The 24,497-nt window shown below is 42.7% G+C and overlaps 1 protein-coding gene across 5 annotated transcripts in view; it reads left to right on the top strand.

Annotated features, from left to right (window-relative positions):
- Positions 1 to 4,131: 4,131 nt before the first annotated feature.
- Positions 4,132 to 24,497, top strand: part of CKAP5 (cytoskeleton associated protein 5) — a 47,928-nt gene continuing 27,562 nt past the window's right edge. For 2 of the 5 annotated variants that reach the window (XM_057408793.1, XM_057408792.1), the window contains exons 1-14: positions 4,132 to 4,167; positions 10,091 to 10,180; positions 10,711 to 10,904; positions 11,987 to 12,193; positions 14,608 to 14,779; positions 15,739 to 15,871; positions 16,196 to 16,299; positions 16,672 to 16,785; positions 17,009 to 17,113; positions 20,384 to 20,473; positions 20,576 to 20,740; positions 21,535 to 21,663; positions 22,547 to 22,729; positions 23,630 to 23,743. In XM_057408793.1, coding sequence (XP_057264776.1) covers positions 10,124 to 10,180; positions 10,711 to 10,904; positions 11,987 to 12,193; positions 14,608 to 14,779; positions 15,739 to 15,871; positions 16,196 to 16,299; positions 16,672 to 16,785; positions 17,009 to 17,113; positions 20,384 to 20,473; positions 20,576 to 20,740; positions 21,535 to 21,663; positions 22,547 to 22,729; positions 23,630 to 23,743 — 1,767 coding nt within the window. In that variant the 5' untranslated portion in view covers positions 4,132 to 4,167; positions 10,091 to 10,123. The remainder of the gene's footprint in view (positions 4,168 to 10,090; positions 10,181 to 10,710; positions 10,905 to 11,986; positions 12,194 to 14,607; positions 14,780 to 15,738; positions 15,872 to 16,195; positions 16,300 to 16,671; positions 16,786 to 17,008; positions 17,114 to 20,383; positions 20,474 to 20,575; positions 20,741 to 21,534; positions 21,664 to 22,546; positions 22,730 to 23,629; positions 23,744 to 24,497) is intronic. The other 3 variants (XM_057408795.1, XM_057408794.1, XM_057408796.1) reach the window with 2 other exon arrangements.

The raw sequence follows: 24,497 nt of genomic DNA, 5'->3' as shown, positions 1-24,497 counted from the left end.
CCCGGGAGCTGCTTTAGCCCTTTACGAAAGGCGATGGCTCCAGCGGCCTAGCGCTGCTGCCTCCGGGCGGAGCGGGCCTCACAGCCGCCCCTCAGCGGGCGCTTCCTTCCCCGCACGTCCCGGTGGTTACCGAGCGGGTATGGAACGGACCGGGGCGGGGTGGGTCGGCGCCGTCGGAGACCGGGCCCGTCCGTGTGCTCTGCCCCGCGGTGCCGGTGCCGCCTCAGGAGGGCGCGGAGCACGCATGGTCTCTGCCGGATTCAAACGAACCAATACGATGCGCGGGTGAGGGCGTGGGTGGTGCCGGCGCAGGCCAATGGGCGCTGAGGACACTGGGAGGTGCGGGCGGTGTTGGTGATTTCAAACCCCGCCGAGGAGCGGCCGGACACTCGCTGTGCCCGCCCCGTCGCGGCCCGGGTAAGCGCCGCCGGTGCCGTCAGGTCCCGCCGCGGGCCCGCTTCCTTCTTCCGCGGCTCCTCGGGCACGCAGGGGGGGGGTGGGTGAACCTCCCCGCGCTGGGCCGCGGCTTACCTGGGGCCTGGGTGGAGGCGCGGTCGGAGCGGTGCTGACATCGCTCCGCAGTAGCCGCCCGCGCTCAGGGGCATCGCTTACCCCGCGGCTGTGGCTGCTGTGAGGGTAGGGGCTGCGGCTGCGGGCGGTTGCGTGTCCGCGGCCTGCACCACGCAGCGCTGTGGAGGCTGGAGAGGCGCCGCAAGCTTAGGCCGCTCGTGCAGCTGGGGGTGTGGAGAGCAGCGGCCCGGGCTGCTCCGCCGTGGTCACCTCCTTCGTGTCATCGCTACGGGCCCAGGCGCGGTTGGGAGCCGCTGGAGCCTTGCCCGGGAGGTGCCGGGCAGGGTGGGCCCAGGGGCTGCGCAGGGAGCCGGGCTTGGTCCCCTCTGAGCGCTCCCCGAGGGAAATGGGGAGCTGGCATCTCCGGTCCCCCGAGCGCGCGTTTCGGGAGGCTGCGCGCTGGATCGGCTTCCCCTGACCTGAGGAAGATGTTCCCTGAGGTGATTGTATCTTAACACGAAAGGCAGGAGCTCATCTCCATTTCTACAGCTCTGTTGTTGGGCGCGCAGGTGTTAGTCCTGGATCTCCAGGGTCCCTCACTAGGAGATGCTTCCTGCTGGATCTTCTCTAGTGTATGTGAAGAGTGGATGGGAATGCGGGTCCCATGCGGTTCCCCTCCCAGTTTAATTTGATTTCCTTTCTGAGTCGGGGTCTTGTGATTCCTCTTAAGACAGTAGCTTTCAGATTAGTGTGTAGGGAATTTTCCTCCTGGTATTTGGACCTCTGTTAGTGAGAGACCCAAAGCCTTGTATAGCAGAGGTTTAGGAGCAGAATTTCTGTGCAGCTTGAGCTGATCTGTACTCTCTTTTAAAGTTAAACTAAGAGTCACAAACTCATCTGCTACAATTATGTAACTGATTTGTTGGGTGTGTATTGTCTGTCTCATTATCCTGCAGGTTTCCTTTGTTGCTGGCTTATTATGAGTGTTGCATCTTCCAGTACTTATGCCAAACTGTAGTGCTGTTGAAGTTGCCTCCTGCAGATAGAAGAGGATGAGCAGTTGTTGTTATGTTGGGCTACCAGCTACTTGTTTAGTACTTGTGTATCAGAGAAGGCATTGCTATAGGCTTTCAGTGAACACAGCAGTAGGTTTCGTATTGCAAAGATGCGTATTTCCAAATGCTGAAAGTTTCCAATATTAAAGTCTTTTAAAAGGCTACCTATAAAAGTCCAGTATTAAAACAATAGAGTGAAGTTAGAAAGAGGAATGGTTGATGCAAGTTGTCCCTTCCAGTTTTGGTTCTTTGAAGCCTCACATCAGTTGACTGTGCAGAAATTAGAACTGGGGTTGACTTTCTTGCTTCAGGCTTGGCCATTCTTTAAACTTTGCTGGTTTGGGAGCTTCTTCCATTTCAAGTGTCCAGGTGCACCTTCTGTTTTTTTCTTCTCCCCCTTCAAGAGTTGTAATAGGGCTAAAGCAGCATCAAGAGTGCTATATTAAATCAGTATTAACAAGAAATGGCCTTTAAGTACAACAAACTGATTCTAAACAAATTACTATAGATGTGTTGAAGGCAATTCTTAAGACCCAAAGTTTGGAATATTAACTGGGGACCTGCTATGGGAAAAATGACTTGTAACACCTGTCCAAAAACAAATGAGACTTGGATTTTGGAAGCATGTGGAACTGGAGTTGGGCAGACTGCCTCACATCTGTACTGATGCCAGGCTTCTCACTTGATATTCTAATATAAATAAGTGAATACGTAGTAATGGAACATGATTCTTGATCCTTATAGGCCTATGAATTGTGTTTGGTGGGACTGAATTCCTGCTGGCTCTTGACCTTCCCCTGATAGGGGCCAGTTTTGTGACCTGGGCTGGTGCTTCTATGAAACCCTGGTCTGCTGCTGCTTTCATGCCTACTGTTAAACAGAAAGGTTTTGCTCCTGTTTAACAGTCACCTTGGAAAACCTGAATTCCAATGTAATGGTAAAAGCTGTCTCTTGTGTGCATTTAGGTGATAAATGTACACCTGGAATTCACTTGGCATGTTGTAAGCTTTCAGTTGATCCTTTTGTCTTACTGGTACCCTGATTAATTCCGTCATCTGCAAACCGTAACACCTCTGTTTGCCCGTTCTTAGATCACTTATGAGTATCTTCAACAGTACGTACAATTAGAAGCTGCTCTGAATGCTTCTAATAACTGTCTCTGTCTGAAGTATCTAATTTGGAACATTCTGGTGTGTGGGACGTATGACTTGAAGGACCCTTGAGAGATGTAAGTACTGGTAAACCTCCTAATTAGGGTTTTCAGAATCATGGTCAGTGACAGTCTGGTTCATTTTCACCCCCTTCCCCTCTCTCCTCTGTTCCTGGGCACCAGCAGATGTTCTTTTCTGCTTTTTGAAACAAGTGTATGAACTTGTATTGCTAATTTGTTTGTAAACTAATTAATGTAAATGGCTTCTGGAGTCCCTGCCAGAGTAGGATGGTGTTAAAGCCATTTGCATCTGCAACAGAATAGGTGGTTTCAAGGCCACATAGTCTTAAGACTGTGTGGTATTGCTGCTGTTGCTTTGTTGCAGCCTGTTCCAGTGGTTCATCTTTTAGTGGTGGTGTTCTAAAGTGTGACATGGGAAAGCCTCGTACCCTTGTGTTTCATTTAAGCATTGCCTTGCATCGAGCACCGTTGCTGTGGCTTGTTTTAATAGTCTCTTGACCTGAGCCGTTGCACGTTGTTTGGGGCTGTCTCTATGACAGCTTGGTTGCTGCCAGTGTCAAACGCTGGAAAGCAGAAGCTGATGTGTGTGCTTGTGCCTCCCTGTTGGGGGGGGGAAGGCTGAGATGGTAGAAGTAATTTGGACAATTATTCAGCGGGGAGCGTGGCTGGTGCTGCAGTGCCGGGAAGAGGCTTCTTTCTTCAGCTAGCTAAAAAGATGGCTGAAGAAACAGCTTTGCATCATAAAACTTGATGCTCTTCTCTGCAGGAAGCTATTGACACCCGGTTTCCACCATACCAGCTCCTTCAATTGCTATTTTCACTGTAGAAAAGGCATCTCGGAATGCCAGGTGACGGCTACAGAGGTTGCTGATGAATCAGCTCTGCCGGAGCGCTGTCATTACACATCTTGCAGCAGAACATGAAATGCAATGGTGTGGTGCCAGGCTATTCATTCCCACTCCTTCGGAAAGGACTGTTTGTCGTTCTTCACGGCAGGCCTCGTTCCTCCCTGCTCCCTTCAGCTGGGGGCTGCGGGACGATGGGCAGCACCGGCTCCGTGCTCGGGTGTGACCGCAGCCACCTCTGTCACGGGAAGACTCGCTCTGAGGCCCGTGTGTGCTCGGGGATGACTCAGTAGAACGGCGGGCCCGGCGGGCCCGGCGGCCCCAGCTGCTCGCCGCCCACCGCGGCCCCTGCCCAGCCGCAGGACCCGCACCGCAGAGCACCGGCCCCGCGAGGGGAGCTCGGCGCGGCCCGACCCGGTCCGGCCCTGCCCTGCCCGCCTTTGTCTGGCCCCGGCGCGGGCCGGTTCCCCGCCCAGGTGCGGCCGCGGCGCCCCGAGCCCCGCCCGCCGGTGGGGAGGGGCTTGGCCCGGCCCGGCCCGCGGCTCCACGCCCGCTGTCGCCGCGGAGCCGGCCCGGAGCTGTCAGGGTGAGTGTCCGGCCAGCAGGCCAGGCCCGGCCCGGCCCTCGGTCGGGGGCGGCGGGCACAGACAATGCGGGGCGGGCGGCCTGCTCCGCCGCTGCCCCGAGCTACGGCCGCGGCCTGCTGCCAGATAGGGGCTGCCGGTGCCGCCGCCGGACGGGAAACCTCCTCTGCGGCGTGCGGGGGGAGCAGGAGGGGGACGGGGACATCTGGGGCTGCGGGCGGGGAGCCGGTGCAGAGCGTGGAAGGCGCTGGGGGTGGCGGGTGTATGTGTGCGCGGGGGAAGAGCCGTGCGGCTGTGCTGGAGGATGCTTCCCGTGGAGAAGGAGGGAGCTCGTGGTCGGTCCTGGAGCCTGATGTCTCCGTGGGAGCTTTCCTTCATCAGCAGTTCAGGCTGTCCTTTTAAAGAGCATCACATGAGCCTTTCCGTGCCTGAGCTTTGTAAACACCTTGAGGGATGGGGGAGTTTGCAGTGAATAAGCACAGTCCCACTGGCATCTTTCACTGCAGTTTGTCACCCCTAGAATTATGTCTGTGCACGCAAACTTGCCTGTGGGTTGCCCTTTCTCTTTTGCCCCTCTCCACTCTGTAAGGCTGGCTTCCCTCCAGCCTACCCATGCAGTAAGAAATAGCTGTAGCAGAAGGTCAGTTTAGTTTGCATTCTCTCTCGCTTTTAGGTGCATAGAAAAGCACAGCCTCAACTACTTTCAGAAGCCATGGATTAGATGATTTATCTGGAAAAATGCATCATATCCCCCTTACTAACAATTTGCCATTTGTGCTGTTAAGATGTCACTGAACTGAATTGGGACGTATGAGTTAGAGCAGGCAAGAGAATTTATTCTTGAATTCCATTTCATTGCTGCTGAAGTAGTAGGTTCACTGAGCTGCAGTCTACTCCACAACCTGTAAAACAATTCTTTTAGCATGCATTTCTCCTGTTCCTTTATTTCAAGGTCTTCCTTTCTTTTCATTAGGAGTCTGTATCTTGCAGCTTCTAATTCACCTTTTCCGTGGAGAATGCCAGCCTTTAAAATCCTAGGAAACTTTTATTCCCTAAGCAGCAAATAATCTTATGTGAGTTTTTTAATCTCTTGCTCTTTTGCCTGGCATCAAAAGATGTGGGGACTGGAGCTGGAAAGCATGTTTGCAGCCTGACTGAAAGTTCTTGTGACTCTTCACTGCTTTAGCAGGTATCTGTAGTTCAGGTTTGTTAGCTGGATTTCAGTTTCCTTTTTATTATGTGGAATTTATTGCATTATTTCACTGACTGATTAGTCTGTAGTTCTCATATTTGTGTGCTATTCAAATACATAGTGTATCCAGGTGGTGTTTAAAGTAATTTAACTGTTATTACTCTTTCAACCTTTTTTTTTCCTCAGCTACTTTATGTTGTTATCTAGTGAGAAGGTTTTGCTGGCAAATACCAAAATGGTGCTGGGCTAACCTTCAAAGCAAGTAAGACTTTATCTTTTCAGAGGCAAAGAGAAAATATGACCCAAAACTGCCATTAAACAAATTCTTTCTGCTAGGAAAGTTATGGGCTGTGCTGACAGTGAACTGTTGTTGGTTTCATCTGAAATGTGACATACAGCGGTATGCTCTCCAAGTATGTGCCCTACTGTATAGGAACATTTGAAACAGATTTCTCCTTTAGAAAGACCTGTCTTGTTTTCTAAGAACTTCTTCTTTTGTATAAAGCTTTTGAGAAGCTTTCAAGCATCAAAATGCTTGATGCTGTTCTTGTATAACAGTGATGTTCAGTAGGTGGGAGTGAAGTATCAGTATCAATATAAATAGGTATCAGTAAACATCTGTTTGTGTTTAGTATAAAATGGCTTCCTAGTTTGCAGTTCTACAACTTCTGTAGAACTTGGCCTGGAAGCTGAAACTTCACAATAAAATACAGTGCTGAGACATAAATGTATGCTTCAAAATAAAGCACATTTTGGGATGTTTACAATGAAAGGATTTTCTTTAGCAGTTCCCCATACTATGAAGCTGTAAGATTGATGCTATTCATTTCTTTAGAAGCTGGGTAGGAGCTGTTCAGAGCAATATGTGGTGAATCCAAACTTTCATGTATTGACACTTTCCTATAATCTCTTATCGAATTGATAGATTTGTTTCCTAAACTTATATTTGGTAGGAAATTCTCACTGTTACATTGAAAACTCTTGCATTTGTGCTGCCTAAGTATCTGCTGCTCTAACTGCTTTTGCATGGTCTCCCTTGAAAAGATAGCCTGTTCTTTCCTTTATGGTCTTCATTTCTTCACTGCTCCATAGTATAAGAACTTGTCCTGCCAAGAACTGTCAGGGAGGATTTGTTATTCATCTCCACTGCAGATTGCTCAGCTGACTCGCTTTTACAAATGATGCATTGACTGTGTTAATAACAAACCTCTCTCACTAAACTTATTTTAGTGGTCCAGTGACTTTTCTTGTTTTCTGGATTCTACCAAAATTGTTACTGAAATACTTAAATTTGATTGTCCTGAGTTGGGACAACAGGAAAGCTATGTAGGTCAAACACCTCAATGCTGAGAAGTCACTAGTAATAACAGAATTTAGCTGCATTATTGTGTAATGAGACTACTTGCTGATAGTTATAACTGCTGAAGGTTTACATGTCTTTGCAAAGAAGCTTTGACAAACCACAGCATTTTGTCCAATGTGGGATATTCTATGAACATACAGAACTCAGAGACTTAATTGAAGGGAGAAACAACAGTGTTTTATTCTGGTAAATGCAAGATGTAGGCAGAGGCAGTACAAGATTTTGGCATTAGAACAGGCATGAGCAGTGATGAAGCTACAAGGAGGGGATGTTTAAGAAGCAGCTTTCCCTCTGTGACCGTGGAATACTTTCTGATAGATTGCCTGTTCTAAGGGGATTTGTCAGTTACTGAGAGGGGGGAAGTATAATTTTATCACTATTTTTAGATGTCAGATTTGGCACAGAAGGCAACTTAACCCATTTTATAATTGAAGTAACCACTGCAGGTGTTAAGGACTAAAAATAGTAGGGGATCTAACTTGACCAGACTTAAAAATGCATGAGGAAAGCACTGCTTCATGGTCATCTGTGTTCCCCATGTCTAGCATCGTGTCCTATGCCCTGTTCCCCAAGCTGAGTACATTGTGATGTTGGGAAGAGAAATACTAAATCCTTTTCCTTTAGATTTTGTAATGCATTACTGGAATGTACACGCCAGAGGTTGCACTTTGTAGCAATGAACTGTTGTATACATGTAAGGGTAAAAATACTTGTATATCAGGATCAGCCTTGCAATGCACAAGCTGCCTTTTTAATGGAGTTGTTCCCAACTTAAGAGTTTGCATTGCTTTTAGGATTGTAGTGAGGCAGTTGCTGACCTACAACAAGATTTTCCCTGGTGGAACAGATTTCTGGAGAGAAATTAGTTTCTTTTTGATGTTTAGTTCCACACTGCTGCCAGTTTTCTGAAAGAATAGGGTGTAGAGGGAGATGTTCTTAGTACAGGTGCCAGAACTCTTTATTCTGGTGTTTCTGCTGTTATTGTGTGAATGCTTGCTTTCTTTTTCTGTTTTCTTTGGAAATAACTATTGTCCTTGTATTGATTCCTTATGCTTTCCTTAACAAAATTACTTAGACAGGCTTGAATGGCTTGACCTACCTCCAAGTTTGTGAGCAAGATTCAAAACTACCTAATTTCCTGTTAAGTTAATGAGCAGAACAATCCCTTCATTCTCAGTGCTGTGTATAGATTTAGGGGTTAACTAACACTTCAGTTTTGGCACAATGTGTGTTCATTTTTGCTTAAAAAGCAGACGTCTCAGTTGTACTGTGCTGATGTCAAGAAAAAAGATCCAAATTGCTGTTTGTGACAAAGGAAGGACAAACAATGTCTGGATACATTTGTTTATATGTGTGGTCACCTTCTAGCCTGACATTGACTTTTGTTGCCATTGGGCAAATTAGTAGGTTTATGCAATTGTAGTGAGAACAGTATTAACAACCAAAGGAATTTATAAATATTTAAGGTAAAAGTAGTGTAGCTTATTGTGGGTGATGTGTTGGTGGTTTGCAGGGGTTCTGGAGTTGGGTTTTCATTGGGATTTGTGTGTGTTTTGGGTTGGGTTGTTTAAGTATATTCTAACTAATCCAGGAAGCAATTAAAAAGGTTGTCTTTATTGTGGACTGCTGCTAGCCTACTATTGGTCTTGAGGTTGCTGTATGTTAGTGTTGTTGGTTGTATGTTGTGTATGAGCCTTCAGCTCACTGAAGGCTTTAGAGAATTTGCTGATATTAGCTTACACAAGTGAATTTATGCTCCTACTTCCAGGGGTTAATTCTGTGCAGGGAGACTGTGCATTAGGGGAAATAGTTTTTAGGTTAAGGTTTGGAGCTTTGCTGGCACAGGCTGAATTTGCATTAAGAATATTCTGTTAGCATTGTGTATTTCTATAACTTTAGTGATAGATTGTTGTATATGCTGGCCAGTTTTTACAATTTATGTCATTGTCTGTGTGTTTGAATAGGTGTGCTGCAATGTGTTACTCCTTCTCCGGTGTGATTGTTTTGTTTAAATGATGTTGGGAGCCCTTACTGCTGTGGCTGCTGATTTTATTTTGCTGGTCTCCCTGCATCAGGCATATTCCCTTGATATTCTCTGAGCAGTCAGTTGTACAATGGTTTGGGTTGGAAGGGGCCTTAAGGCTCATCCAGTTCCAGCCCCTGCCACGGGCAGGGACACCTTCCACTAGAGCAGGTTGCTCCAAGCCCCATCCAACCTGGCCTTGAGCACTGCCAGGGATGGGGCAGCCACAGTTTCTCTGGGCACCCTGTGCCAGCGCCTCGGCACCATCACAGGGAAGAACTTCTTCCTAATGTCCAATCTAAATCTCCTGTCTGGCAGGTTGAAGCCATTCCCCCTTCTCCTGTCACTACATGCCCATGTCCAAAGCCCCTCTCCAGATCACTGGAGCTGCTCTAAGGTCTCCCTGGAGCCTTCTCTGGGCTGAGTAAGCCCAGTTCTCTCAGCCTGTCTCTATACAAGAGGTGCTCCAGCCCTCTGAGCATCTTCATGGCCTCTGGACTTGCTCAAGCAGGTCCATGTCCCTCTTGTGTTGGGGACTGCCGAACTGAACACAGTACTGCAGGTGGGGTCTCACCAGAGCAGAGTAGAGGGGGAGAGTCACCTCCCTTGACCTCCTGGCCATGCTCACTGAGACTGAGGTCTCTTCTCATACCTTAACAGACAGTACTCCTATTTTAATAAAAATTAAAAGGAAAGAGGAGGAAAACGCTTGGGAACTTGAATGAGCAAGGACTTGAGCTCTGTGTGTGGTGAGAAATTGCTCTCTTGTTGACAGTTGCTGCTGCTGGCTACATGAGAATTAGGGCATAAAGCGGCGAGCTTGCAAAAAATGGGTTTTGTTCCTCCCTGCGCTGCTCATCTCAGCTGCAGTGTTTGTAGCTGTTAAAATGGCTGTACTCACACTGGCACCCGGTTATTCTGTAACACTGATTCATGGCACCTGTTGCTGAAAGCATGTGTCAGTAAGAGTCGGTTTTCCAGTGTGGATGGGCACTCTGCAGTTCGTCTTAACCGTGGTATGTTCTTCCTCAAGCTTAAATGAGGTTATATCCTGAATGCCTTCTCTGCTGACTAAAACTTTCACACATTGAGACTTCTAGTGCCTGAAATACTACACATGGTTCTGCTCTGATCTTTATTGGCTTCTGGTAGCTTTCTAGGGCTAACAAAGTGGTGGTCTAGTCTTAGTAGTCTGTGTGTAAATACAACTACAAGCTGGAGTTGCACTTTAGCAATAAGATTTGCTGTGGAATTGTGGTTTTGGTTTTTGCCTTTTTTAAGTAGAAGTATGTTTTGGCTAGGACCTGACATATTTTATTGTGTTCTAATGTGTCCATATCTCCGCAGGAATTACTGTAATTAGAAAGAACCTGCATTACAATGGGGGACGACAGTGAGTGGATGAAACTGCCCATTGATCAGAAATGTGAACACAAGGTAGGAGATCTTGTCATTGCATCTGGCTTGCTGCTGTATCTCTGCTGGAGTGATTCTGGTATTCCTCTAAGTACACCATAGGTGATCTCAACAGCTGCACAGCATCCATATAACAGATCTGAAACTGCCTCGGCTCTGTCCAGCCTAGTGTCCAAATAACATTTATTAAGCGGAATTTAGCAGCATGGTAATCTGCATGGCGTAAGCTTGTTGCTGAAAGACCAGTACACTCATTCATGTGGAGAAATTAGTCATCTGTAGCTGAAACTATTGTTGGGCTCCCACTTATTCATCAGTGATTGTAAGAGCTTATGAAGAGCACTGGGGAAGACTAGCATTTCTATATCCAGATCATTCTTGGTGGGAGAAGAACGAGTATTCTGTCTTGTTGCATGTTATTCATATAGTCATTGAAATCTTGCAAATGCTAGCTTGCTGAGCACACTTCCAACTATGATTGAAGAACTTCGTAAGGTTGGTGAGCTAAGACTGTACTAACACAACAATAAACATGTGATTTCTGCTTCCAGCTGTGGAAAGCCAGATTAAATGGTTATGAAGAAGCCCTTAAGCTCTTCCAGAAGATAGATGATGAAAAGAGTCCTGAATGGTCCAAGTATCTTGGATTGATAAAGAAATTTGTGACTGACTCCAATGCAGTGGCTCAGTTGAAAGGACTGGAAGCAGCACTTGCTTATGTTGAAAATGCTCATGTAGCTGGGAAGTAAGTAGCCTTTTATTGCACTTAAACTATTATGGCAGCTTAATGTGCCTCTCTGAGGAGACTGCATATAAATAATGCAGAGGCCACTAATAATTACGATCTTTACTGTTGAGAACAGAACTTGCTTTCTAATCTAGAAAACTTGTTGAATGGCTTTTCTTGTAGATTACTTCCATGTGCATATCAACTTGTCAGAAATTGCTTAAAGTAATTCAAATAAAGTATTAATGGCAGTTGTGAAGACTTCTGAAATGGTAGAGAAAGTGAATCAGTAATTTGGTTGTATAGATGCTGTGAATTGGAATCCCTGCTCTTGTCTTTATGTGCAGAGAGCCTTTCTTCTAGGGAGATACTTATGCAATTCATCCATGAACTAAAATACCGTTATGTTCATGTGGTGTTGTATCCAACTTAACCAATATGAATCTTCAGAGGATGTTTTTTAGTATTTCACTGTTGTCTAGCCCAGGAAATAGCCCGTACTTACCAATGTGAAATAAACTGACCTAATAGGCCAGAGCAGTGCTTTGATCCACTGAGTTAGTGACCTGATGAAAAGAGTTAAAGTTTGATTAAAAAAACAAAGCAAAACACTGAAACTCTGTTTTAAAACCAGACAACCTTCCAAACCCCTTGATTTAAAAGTAGTGTAAATGATTTAGTGGATTGGAAGCTTTGAAATAGCTGTGAGATTCTGTGTTGGGAATATACGCCATGTTATATGTTAACTGATACATGCAGCTCCAGGAATTGACATTTATCTGTGGACCTTAACTAATTTATATTAATGAATACACTTTTGAGAAGAAGTCTACTCTTCACTCTCTGATATAGTCCAGTGTTGGGAACATGTTGACTGATTCTTGGTCTGCAGAAGTTCTTTTGATTAAACTAGAGGCTGAGATCATCTCTTAAGAAAGGTTATTACCTTCAAAATTAATTCAGAATCTAGTCTCTATTATATGAGGACTTGCTGAGTTTTAATCTGTTTTGGGTGTGTTGTGTGCTTTTGTCTGTGGATAATGGTGTAGAACACCTAATTCTCTTAAATGTTCTGAAGATAACACTTTCTCATCTTTCAGGACAACAGGAGAAGTAGCGTCTGGAGTTGTAAATAAAGTGTTCAATCAGCCAAAAGCCAGAGCAAAAGAGCTGGGTCTAGATATATGTCTAATGTATATAGAAATTGAGAAAGGGGAGGCCGTACAAGAAGAATTACTAAAGGGTTTGGACAACAAGAACCCGAAAATCATAGTAGCATGTATAGAGACACTGAGGAAAGCACTAAGGTAAGCTTTCAGTTTTCAGTTCCTAGGTGGCTTTTGTCTGTTTTTTTTCCTTTTTCCCTCTACCAAGCAGTATGTAGAGTCTAATTTGCTGCTTAAGTCTTTAACAGGCCTTTGTTATTGTTGAATAGGATGTATCTTTACTGAATTGATACTTTCTGACCACAACAGTTGAGAGCATCATGGGATTTGTTTAGATGTGAGGGATGTCTTTGTTGTACAAGCCTCATCTGGATCACTTTAATCTGTGACAACTATTTACAGTGGACCCCTGAAAGAAGGGCAGGATTAGTGTGTCTTATTCCAAACTGTGGAGCTTCTTTTCTGAATATCTGAAATAAACTCACTGATTGTTAACTAAAATGTAGCATTTCCTAAAAAAAAAAACCTTTTTCTAAAATAAAACCAAACCCCAACACTGTTCCCCTCATGAATGGGAGCATCTTCAATTGATCTTCAAAAATAGAAAAAGCTCACTGCACAGTAAGCTTCAATTTTCCATATAATTATTACCTTATTCAAAACAAAAACTTATAGTACTCTGTAAAAATCAAATCCAATTTAATTAAGATGGGATAGTTGGTTTCAAGATTAGATCTGGAGTATCTTTTGGTTCTGTTCCTCTTCAAGTAGGTTTCGTGTGTTTGAGTTGAGGGAAAAATTCTGGGATTTTATCAAATTCTTGTATTCCGTGTGTTTGATTCATTGTCCATTTTTTTTAAGGAAAACATAATTTTGATAATAATGTACAGAACACTTTAAGTGAAGGAGTTCATGTGAAAACTCTATAATATAGATGAAAAGTGGCTTATTCTGGGATTTTGTAGACACCTTCCTGAGGCATATGTATAGGTGGTTCTTGTTAAGCTAATTGTTTCAAGCTTCTGTAATAGAAGTCAAAGCATTTGCCTTAGCACATTACCTGTGCTTCTACTAAGTGAAACTACTGTCCCACATTTAAGAGTATATTTTAGCTATTTTAAGTTGCCTTATCTAGTCAAATGTCCTTTTAACAGCACAGTGTAATTAGGAACCTGCATAACCTTCCTCAAGCTCTTTCAACCAACCACACCTATAAAATGTGCCACATTGGCCTATTTCTTTTAATATGTAGTATTCTATTATCTTTGAGATGACAAGATCAGATTCTTTCCTGGAGACTTAACCTTCATCTTCTGCTTCTGATCTGTGTAGCTGCCTAAGTTTGTCTTGTACTTTGAACGAGTTTCTGCACTGATGACGTTTACCTATGTTGTACCTTGGTGGGTAGCTTGAGTGTGTGATGAGTTTAGCTTCAAGTGTTTATCTTGTGCTGAGGCTTGGGGGCTTTTAATTGCTTTATTAATTAGATAATATCTGTAAGAGATATATGCCATATGAATTAGATAATATCTATAGTATTGTCTATAATATAACATTATAGTAAGAGAATTTACATAAGCAGTTTTCCCAATATGCTCTTTCTTGAGTTATGGTAGAAAAAAATCTTGGGCAACTCATTTGTTCATATTCCACATTTAAATTGTGTGTTTCAGAGACCCATTTTGCAGATTTTAATACTTGGTACTTCTCAGAGTGGGCTTGGGTATGAAATGTGTAATGCTAGAAACTTGGGAAGTGAGATGTTTTAGTTCTTGAGCAGTCACTTTTACTCACTCCATTATGTGGTACTTGATTAGTACCTTGATTGCAAAGGTTAATTAAGAACTCTCAAGGAAAAGAAATGCTTCTGAATATAAAAATAATGGCTTTTGCATTGATTTAAAGTATGCTTTAAGAACTGTAGCAGTTTACTAAGAGCATGAAAAGAAAGTTCTTGTGTTCTCATTCAGCACTGCTTGAAAAAGGAGACTTGCTGTACTAAGCTCACCAAGCTGTAGAGTCTGCTGACAGGGAAGGGTGACTGGCTGGGAAACTTGTGTATCCTTTCAGCAGCACATATTTCAACACGTGTGCTTTCTGTGAGGATGACCCAGGCTCACTATAATTATCTGACCCAACAAGTGGGAAAGTGACTAATGCTTTTACTGCAGCTTGTCTCCAGGGACAGACAAAGGAGATTCTATTCTGATTTAAAAATAAAGTAGGTCACACAAATGTTGGTCTAAGGACACTTTTTTCTTTTTCCCTTTCTTCTTTCCTCTCCCTGGTTTAAGCAGCAGATTGGATTAAGTGCTTTGAAGTCATTTGAGAGGCCTGATTTTGTAATTCCAAGCTGGGTGTGGAGGATAATTATGATAGAGCAAATATTCCTTAGATTTTTATAGTAGCTTAGTAGTTGACACAAAATAATAATGATTTGAGTCCATGACGCGATCCCTAAACATGCACTGGAAGCATTTCATAGGTTATTACCTGTGGATCACTTCTCTGGTTCCTACTGGCCACTCATGCTATTCCATGTTTTTCACTTTCAGTGAATTTGGTTCAAAAATCATCTCACTGAAGCCAATCATTAAAGTATTGCCAAAACTGTTTGAGTCTCGGGAAAAGGCTGTTCGAGATGAAGCCAAGCTCCTTGCTGTGGAGATCTACCGCTGGATAAGGGATGCTCTGAGGCCTCCACTGCAGAACATAAACTCTGTTCAGGTAGGCAGAAAGTAGTTCTGAATCCAAACGTTTGAGAACACTTCCATGAGCCCCCCGATACTGTGCTGTTGGGCATTGTTAAAATCAAAGCTGGAATTCTTCAGTGACAGCAACATTATTGTTCAGTTTTCTGTAACTTTGCCTTAAATGTCCTTCTTTCTTATTTGTAAAGAAACAGTGACTATGTTTTGTTGCTCTGAATATATGTAAAGTTGGGAGGGAAGCATCATATTGAACTGAGGAGGGGATTTGAGAAGTACAATGGTATTTCTTGGAAGCCTAAGCCAAGGGCAAGCAGTTACGCCTCTGAAAGACCCCTGCACTGAGAGTCCTCAAGTTCACCATTTTCCTTCTCAGTTTCCTTGTTTCCTGAAGTTTTTCTTTTACTCTACATAGCCATTCAGGCTTGTTCTGTTGGTGCTCAGGATGTGACTGCTCCGCTTCAGGAAGTATCTTTACCTTATGGTAGATAGCTGTGCTATTGAATCATATAATTGGTTAGGTTGGAAAAGGCCTTTAAGATCAACAAGTCCAACTGTTACCCCAGCCAAGACCACCACTGAACCATGTCACTGAGGGCCTCATCTACATGGGTTTTGAGGACTTCCAGGCACGATGCCTCCACCACTGCCCTGGACAGCCTCTTCCAATGCCTGATTGCTCTCTCTGTGAAGAAATTTTTCCTAATGTCCAATCTAAATCTATTGGAGATGGAACGCTTCGTTGTTTTAAAACTTTATAAATTATTTATGCATCTTTCCTTCCTATCCACTTCAGTTAATCATGTTCAAGTGGAAAGCAAAAATCTGTCATGAAAGGTAGCACAGCGTGTTTGTTTTGTCTTGAAAGGTATTGTCATCTTGGCTTTGAAATAGGAAATCTCCATTGCTTTCCATGAAGTGTGGCTTGTCTTGTATATACAAAATGTTTTTGATACGATGCTTTTCCCTTTTGTTCAGCTAAAAGAACTGGAAGAAGAGTGGGTCAAAGTGTCATCAGCTGCTCCTAAGCAGACCAGGTTCCTGCGTTCCCAACAGGAGCTGAAAGCAAAGTTTGAGCAGCAGCAGGCAGCTGGAGGAGATGCAGATGGAGGTAAATGAATTCATTGCTGAACTCTATTGAAAGGCATATCACTGGTGTATCATTTGTGAAGGAACCCATTGAACTTATTTTACCTTGTCCAATAGAATGTGTCCCTGCCCATTGCAGGGGGAGGGGGAGGTTGGAACTAGATGATCACTTCCAACCCAAACTGTTCTATGGTTCTGTAAAGGTGCTGTGAAAGCGTATCTGTCCTTTGGAATAGCAAAAATCACAGCTGCTGATAATACTTCTTAAACAATAAGACTTAGGTGGTGCTGGAGTCAACAGTTCTTTTATCACTCTGCTTATCTTTTTTCTCTCCTTTGATTGCAGGAGGTGATGATGAGGAAGAGGCGGTACCACAAGTAGATGCTTATGAGTTGCTTGAAGCTGTAGAAATTCTTTCCAAGCTTCCCAAAGACTTCTATGAGAAAATAGTAAGCATAAAATGAAATATTCCCAGTGAGTTCTATGACATTTGAAGCTGATGGGTCCTAAGACCTATTGGCATTCTGCAAAGTATGCTTTACTGCTACATGGATAATAACAGACTTGTGTAAGTAAAATATAGACTATCATTAAAAAGTCTCAAAATTTGATTTACTGGCAAGAAAGCTGTAATTTTAAGGAGCTGAGATGCCCTGGAAAGGACTGTATTTCATATTTCATTGCAGTTATTGATGTTGAACTGTAGGGAGACTTTGCATTTCTTAGTATAGAACTGTGGTTTAAAACCTATGGCTTGTGGCAAGTAGGCTTCTCTGAAACTATTTGCATTTATAAATGACTGGAAATTGTTTGCTCTGCAGGAAGCAAAAAAGTGGCAGGAAAGGAAAGAAGCTCTAGAAGCTGTTGAGCTGCTGGTAAAAAATCCCAAATTGGAATCAGGAGACTATGCAGACTTGGTGAAAGTTCTCAAAAAGGTAAGAAACCCCAGAGTGCACATAGGGTTTAATATTCTTTTGTAATTTATTTGTGTTATAGTTTAAAACTTGCAGTCGAGTTAATACTCATAAGTAGAAAATGACCAGTTGTAACAGTGGAATATCTATGGCCCACTGACTATTCTAAGACATCCTTCCTAGTCTCTGAAGCTTGGATTTCCAGTCTCTTAACATTGTTGCTTTGGGGTTCTTCCCTCTTCAGGTTGTTGGGAAGGATACAAATGTTATGCTGGTTGCTTTGGCTGCCAAATGCCTTGCTGGACTAGCCACTGGTCTCCGAAAGAAATTTGGACAGTATGCAGGGCATGTAAGTAAGAGTATCTATTTTTTCCTGGTTTTATTGATGCTGGACACCTTTTCTTTTCCCTGTCAGATGTGCTGGTATTTATCAAAGGTATTCTTTGTACAATTCAGAATGCTTGCCAATCCCTTTAATGGAGCAAGCCAAGATCTCTTGCAGCTTAAGGTTAAAAGGTTCTTGTTTATCCATGTTAAGCAACATGAAGCTTATGATTGCAATAAGTCTTTTGTACTAAGACAATTCTAAATCTCAAACATGAGCTTACTCATCAAACGAACTGTATTTACATTACCTCATCCTGGAAATACAGAAATGCATTTGTAGGCCACAGTGGGGAATAAAAATAGCTTTAGAACCAGAGTTCTACTTAGCAGTTCCATGATGGATAGTTTGGGTTGGTTGGGTTCTTTTGAATGTTGGGGGAGGGTTGTTGATCAGTGGTTGGTTTGATTGTCTGGAGTTGGGGGTGTTTTTCCTGCTTTAAATAACTAAACGACTGAGATTTTTTTTTTTTGGTACCAAAATGTTCTGGTGATGTAGTTCAGTGCTCTGTTCTCCTTTGCTACTTATCTCTTACCAACAGCGGATAATCAAGGAATACATGGGGAAGCTTGACCAGTCTCTGGAAAGAACTGCAACTAATTAAAAGTTCCCTTTATCTCACTTATTTCTCAAGCCTTCTTTAAGCTGCTCAATCACATTTTTCATGTGATAAGCAAAAGTGAGGAGCTTAGAGACAAAGCAAACTGATGTGTCTGGCTGCTGGTAGTGTTATGTTTTGTGGTGAATTGGGAAACTAATGACTGTCACAGCTGTTCAGGAGACTTGAATGTTTTGAACTTGTGAACAACAGTTTGGACAAAGTCTCTTTCATTCTGCGAGCTGTCTGTAGTTGGAAGCATTCTTACCATCTTTTTATACTTGATTTGTGTTTGAAAGGTTAACCCTCATAGCTCCAGAGTTAGCACAGAAAAAGCCAAGCTTCTGAAGTAAGGGTATAGCTCCATGGTTGCCAAGCAAATAGCATTGAGAGAATGATTTTTCAGTACTGAAACAGCAGCTGTGTTGCATAATCTCACTAGTTTTTACCACTTCACTTGGTTTGTTTCCTGGATTTATTTACTGGTGAGGAAAACATAGGCTCCTCCTGAGAGCAGGCATTTGAAGCGTTATAAAACAGAACTGCTTCTAGAATTGTGGGATTATTCTAAACTCTATTAGTTAAATATAGGAGAGTAATGTTAGTCTGCAGTCTGTGTTAATACAGGAATAATGAAATCAAGCACGGAATCGTACTAACTATAATTGAGTGCATGTGGCCCATCTTCACCTCTGCTGACTGCCTTTGGAGCCTTGGACTGATTTTTCCTTCCTTCCTGCTCTCACACAGGACATGGCTTCTAACTTCCATGTTTAAAAAAAGCCCCACTCATTCTAGCTGTCAATATTTTCCAAAACACACTGATTTTAAATATCTCCTTCCTCTGACTTGTTCTCTGTAGGCTTTAGGGCTGTCTAGTATCTGCAGTAACATGTATGAGGGTCTTTATGGTGGTGATCTGCATTAATTGAAGGAGTGTTTAGTGATAAAGTTTTTGGAAACGGGGAATTTACAAGTTGTGGCCCAAGTCACTATGTGTCACAAGGGACTGGGATCTCACAGTCAGCTTCTGTATATGTGTGGAGAAAGCTATTTTGTATTATGCAAGAGCTTTAACTTCTGTAGGTATCAGACTACTTCCAAACTGACCTACATTATGCTTATGAAAATGTTGACAATAGCCTGCTTTCCACAGTTTAAAAGCTGTGCTCACTGACAGAAGTTTGTACTGTTACAAAGCCTGTACTGAAATGGAGCTGCAAATATTACTGCCACATGAGAATGGCTGCTGATTATTTTACCTTTATTTTATTGGCTGAGCAGCTAGATTGGGTATAAATTGCTGTAAAATTCCAGTATGGCAGAGTTCAGTGTCAGCTGTGCTTTTTCAAGGCAATACATCTGAAACATACTGCTCCATGGAGCATAGAGGTGCTTTAGAACCATGGTCTTGTCAGCTGTGGGTCATAGAATCATAGAATACTTAGCATTGGAAAGGACCTTAAGATCATTCCAACCCCCCCTGCCAGGAGCAGGGATGACTCACACTAGACCATGATGCCCAAGGTTCTGTCCAACCTGGCCTTGAGCACTACCAGGGATGGAGCATTCACAACTTCTTTGGCCAACCCATTCCAGTGCCTCACCACCCTCACAGTAAAGAACTTCCTCCTTATATCCAATCTAAACTTTCCCTGTTTAAGTTTTAACCCATTACCCCTTGTCCTATCACTACAGTCCCTAATGAAGAGTCCCTCCCCAGCATCCTTATAAGGCCCCTTTTAGATCCTGGAAGGCTGCTATGAGGTCTCCACGCAGCCTTCTCTTCTCCAGGCTGAACAGCCCCAACTTTCTCAGCCTGTCTTCATACAGGAGGTGCTCCAGTCCCCTGATCATCCTCGTGGCCTCCTCTGGACTTGTTCCAACAGTTCCATGTCCTTTTTATGTTGAGGACACCAGAACTGCACACAATGCTCCAAGTGAGGTCTCATGAGAGCAGAGTAGAGGGGCAGGATCACCTCCTTTGACCTGCTGGTCACGCTCCTTTTGATGCAGCCCAGGATACGGTTGGCTTTCTGGGCTGTGAGCACACACTGAAGCCGGCTCATGTTCATTTTCTCATCAACCAACACCCCCAAGTCCTTCTCCACAGGGCTGCTCTGAATCTCTTCTCTGCCCAACCTGTAGCTGTGCCTGGGATTGCCCTGACCCATGTGTAGGACTTTGCAATCCCAGCTCAGGGCTGCATCAAAATGAGGGTCAAATGAGGGCTTCTTAGTGAGCCATGCTGAGTGCTGTCAGGAAGCTGGGGGAGAGGGAACAGTTTATATACCTTCTTGGATCTTTACAGTTTGATTTCTCCTTTATTGCTCTGTGTTCCAGACCAGTAGAACCAGAGTATTCATTTGGAATTCTGTGAACTTGTACATCTGCCTTTTGTTTAGCTTGGCTATGAAATTGCTCAAAAATTTATGTTTTTAATAGATTGGCTGGAATGAATCTAATACTGGACATCAGCTAGAATAAGCTAGTTCATATTGCTGTTGTGTACTCCTGGATGGTGCAGCAGTGATGTCTCCATCATTTATTTCTCTGCAAAATACCAGGGAGCAGATTATCAGATTTCCCAGTTATATTAGTAAAGAGTGGGTTGACTTTTTTTACCTTTTCCATAGGTTGTTCCAACAATCTTGGAGAAATTTAAAGAGAAGAAGCCTCAGGTAGTGCAGGCACTGCAAGAGGCCATTGATGCAATCTTTCTTACAGTAAGTAATAGTGACAATTCCCATTTCTCCATTGTCTGAGAATTGGCCTCCGTTTTTTGTTTTTTCTTACTTTACTGAAATTATCTTTATCCAACCCTGCAGACCACGTTGCAGAACATAAGTGAAGATGTGTTGGCAGTGATGGACAACAAAAACCCAACAATTAAGCAACAAACATCCCTCTTCATTGCTCGAAGCTTCCGCCACTGCACACCTTCTACTCTGCCAAAAAGCCTGTTAAAACCTTTCTGTGCTGCACTTCTCAAGGTAAAGCAGGAGGAGTTGGTACTTGTGTCATTGATTCAAGCACTGCTGTGAAACATTGGATTCTGGAAGAAAGACCTTTCCGGTGATCCGAGGACTAAAGAGTTCTTGTGTGCTGTGTAGCCATCAGTCACTTTTGACTGATGACGAACTCAAGATGCATAGGAACAGTTTAGTCTCTTTTTAGTTGGCTTCTCTGAAACTGAAAGCTCCCCAGTTATTATAATAGATTAAGGCAGTAATTTGCAGCTATTAAACTTCTGGGTACTGTGCCACTCCTTACAGACATCTCTAGCAAGCTGTTGCTGGAATGCTGCGTGTCTTCTGCCATGAATAAAAGAACCATCATCTGCCATTACTTTAAAGCATTTATCAGTGTAAACAATAAAATGAATACTTTTTTCTCATTGCAAATAGCCCTTTCCTTGTTATTGGAAGTATCCCTGGCTTCAAAAATGAAGATTTAAACAGGGTTGCAGAGCTTTGAACTCCTTGTGAACTTTAATAGCGTGGCAGTATGTATTAAAGCTTGAATGGACACCCTTTTCTTATGCTGTGAAAGATCCAAAGATGGGAAACTGGCTGTATCTGAGAAGTAGTAGATTTTATCAGTACATAGGAATACAGAAATGAAAACCAGGCTTTTCTGCAGTGGATTATTCTGTAGATATTTGCCTTAAAAAAGGGAGGGTATTTATCCAGAAGTTTGATTTTAAGAATCTGTTTAGATATGAATTGAAGTAAATCTGTTTAGATATGAGTTGAAGTCACATGATAAGAGTTGTCTTTCTCTGCAGCATATCAATGATTCTGCTCCTGAAGTAAGAGATGCTGGGTTTGAAGCATTAGGCACTGCCTTGAAAGTGGCTGGAGAGAAAGCTGTGAATCCTTTTCTAGCAGATGTAGACAAACTAAAGCTTGATCGGGTAAGTTTATCATAAATGTTGTGACGAATGCTCCCATTATCCATTGAAGATGCATGTTAGGCTAGAGAAGACTAAAGAGGGTGCTGTAGCTGGTGACTTTGGGCACAGGGTTTTGAAAATTTCTTTACTTTGAAATTACTGATGTTACAGGGAATCTGAAAATCTTTCTTGTGAGATTATCAAGAATCTCTTGACTTCCGCTACCTAAAATGCATTAGTCTGTTAACAAACATTGCACCTTTTCATTCTTATGTAAAGAATCTCTTTGGTTCCAAGGCTGTATTATCTATGAGGTGGGTTATGAGGTTTGGTTTGGGTGTTGTTTTGGGGGTTTCTTTTGGGTGGTGGTGGTGGTGTTGGCTGTGTGGTTTTGCTTGGTTTTGAACTCTTTCTCTGCCTGAAAAGAGAAAAAAAGAAACTCTGCCTGGTTTTAAGGCACAGCCATGTGGTCTAATTCTATATTACTAGACAGGATTTGGTATTAAAGACTTACTTTCCAACCACAGAGTTTTCATGCTTTTGCATGTGCAGACAGGTTTGTTGACTGAATGATGATTTTTATAATAGAACTTGCAAAGAATTAGTCTTTACATCATCTGTAAGTATTGGGGGAGTTGTCAGTCCTTTCTGTGTGTATAAATGCACTTCATTTTTAATTAGGAAAATGATTCTAGTAACACAATGATGGCTGATGCTATTGACTGTTTAACATCACTACTGTAACAAACACAAGATAACAAATACTAAGTAAATGACTACTCTGGAGAAAACATGAACAGTTTGATGTTTGAAACACTGCTGTTGAAAGACAGTTGTACATCCAATGGTGGTAGCTAAATAGCTTTTTGCTCCCCCCCCCTTTTTTCTTTGTAATTGCTCTCAGATTAAAGAATGTGCTGAGAAAGTAGAACTGGTTTATGGGAAAAAGACAGGAGGAGCTGCTGAGAAAAAGGAAGGCAGGCCTGTTAGTGGAAAGACCCCTGCTCTTTCAGGGTCTGGTGGAGATAAAGAAACAAAAGATGCAGCAACCAAACCAGGACCACAGAAAAAAGCACCTGCTGTGAAGGTAAGAGATTGTCTGACAATCACAGTTGTCTGTTACTTATCAATGATCAAAGGTGGCCTGTTGAACATCTCCTTTCTCTGAGGAATTGCTGTCATTCTGTAGGTGAGCCCAACAATAGAAAGAATCTGGGACTTTCCAGGAATATATACTGGATGAAATCTCAGTTTTTAATGATACAAACTGTCTTGTTATGTCTTAATACCAGATTTTCATATGGAAATAAGTGAGAGACCAAAGGAAGCTCCAGCTCCCAGAGGAGCTGTAGATGATATGTTAGTGTGCTCTGTGGCAATAGTAGTATTTGGCTGAAGCGAATGTCTCTTATTTTAATTAGCAAGGTTACTAGTGTTGAGCATTCTCTTTGGTGTTGTTTGTAGTTTGTTACCATAAATAATTAGAAACGTTAGCCTGTGTTTCTTTCAAATGATTATTTTCATTTTCTTGAATTTACCTAAATAGCACTGTAGATGGTCTCTAATGCCCTGCTTCTCCAGGTGGGAATCCTGGAAGTAAATAGTGGATCTTATTTTCTGAATCTATTGATACTGGTAGCCCTGAAGAGAGATACCAGTTGCAAGCCTAATATTGAATCAGTATCCATAGGAGAATATATAAATGACTTAATTACTTTCTGAACCTTCACAAATACGTTCTTTCCCTTTTCATCTTTCATTGTCTTGTGTGCTATATGTGCTTTATAAAACCTAGCAGTCTGAAAGCAGCATATGAATTCAATAAGCTCTAGCAGAAAACTATTTCTTTGCAGCTGTAATGGTACTAGAGAGAGAAGTATTTTTTGACATTAGAATGTAGAAGTGTGAGGAAAAACATCTGTTCTTTTGGTATCTGATGAGCTAGACATCTCTTTGGTCTTTGCTAACTTGTCTATTTCCTTTCTAGTCTGGGGGCCCACCCAAGAAAAGCAAACCAGCAGGTGCTGCAGGTGTGGTTGGTGCTGGGGCTAAAGGCAAGAAGGGTCCTGAGACCAAAGAAATATTTGAGGCAGAGCTCTCGGTGAGTACTCTGCTAATTCTATGAGATACAAAGTCCTCTCTCTAAGAAGCTTCGGTTAATCAGGTCAGGTATTCAGATACAGATTCTTTCACTGAAGTTGGGTAGCTTTTTGTTAGGACAAGGGCAAAAATTATATTGAAATAAATGGCATTCCTAACTGGTAAAATTGATGCTTACTATGTTCCAATAAGTACAGTTGTTCTTCAGGCTGCTGTTGGTACCAGGCTGTGTTAAGACAGTAAACAATTATGCTAATATAGAAGGGTATGTCCTGTTGTTCCTGAACTAGGAACAGATGAAAAAAGTAACAATATAAATGCTTTAGGATGCATGATTTCCTGAAGGTATTTGCTTCAGTATACAGTATTCTGGAGTTTACATTGAAATCTGAATTTCAGATGAAGTAGTAATTCAGTGAGCTAATGCAAGTTTATTCCATGCTGTTTGTATTAAGTTATACTTCAAGAAGATGATTGATTTCTGCATGATAATTGAGCATCTACCTATCTTCTTGATAGGGAGCTAGGTAAAATAAGCTCAGACACTAACGAAGTTTAGAGCTATGCCATATTTATCTGCAGGTTTTGACTGTCAGTTCCCTCTGGGGTGTTGCTTAGAACTAATGCTTTCCATTATGTATCCAGTTTATATTGCGAGTTATACAGTGGAAAATGACTATGTGCTTCCTGAATGTGGTGTAGACACCTGTGAAACAAGGGTAGTTTTAATCACTTTTCATATGCTAAAAAGCATT

Source organism: Pezoporus wallicus, unplaced genomic scaffold (assembly GCF_028554395.1).
Source record: "Pezoporus wallicus isolate ANWC-B61680 ecotype Strahan unplaced genomic scaffold, APGP_CSIRO_Pwel_v1 contig_6382, whole genome shotgun sequence".
In the NCBI taxonomy this organism is placed as follows: domain Eukaryota; kingdom Metazoa; phylum Chordata; class Aves; order Psittaciformes; family Psittacidae; genus Pezoporus; species Pezoporus wallicus.
The sequence above is the reverse complement of the archived record's forward strand: the minus strand, read 5'-3'. Positions and strand labels throughout refer to the sequence as shown.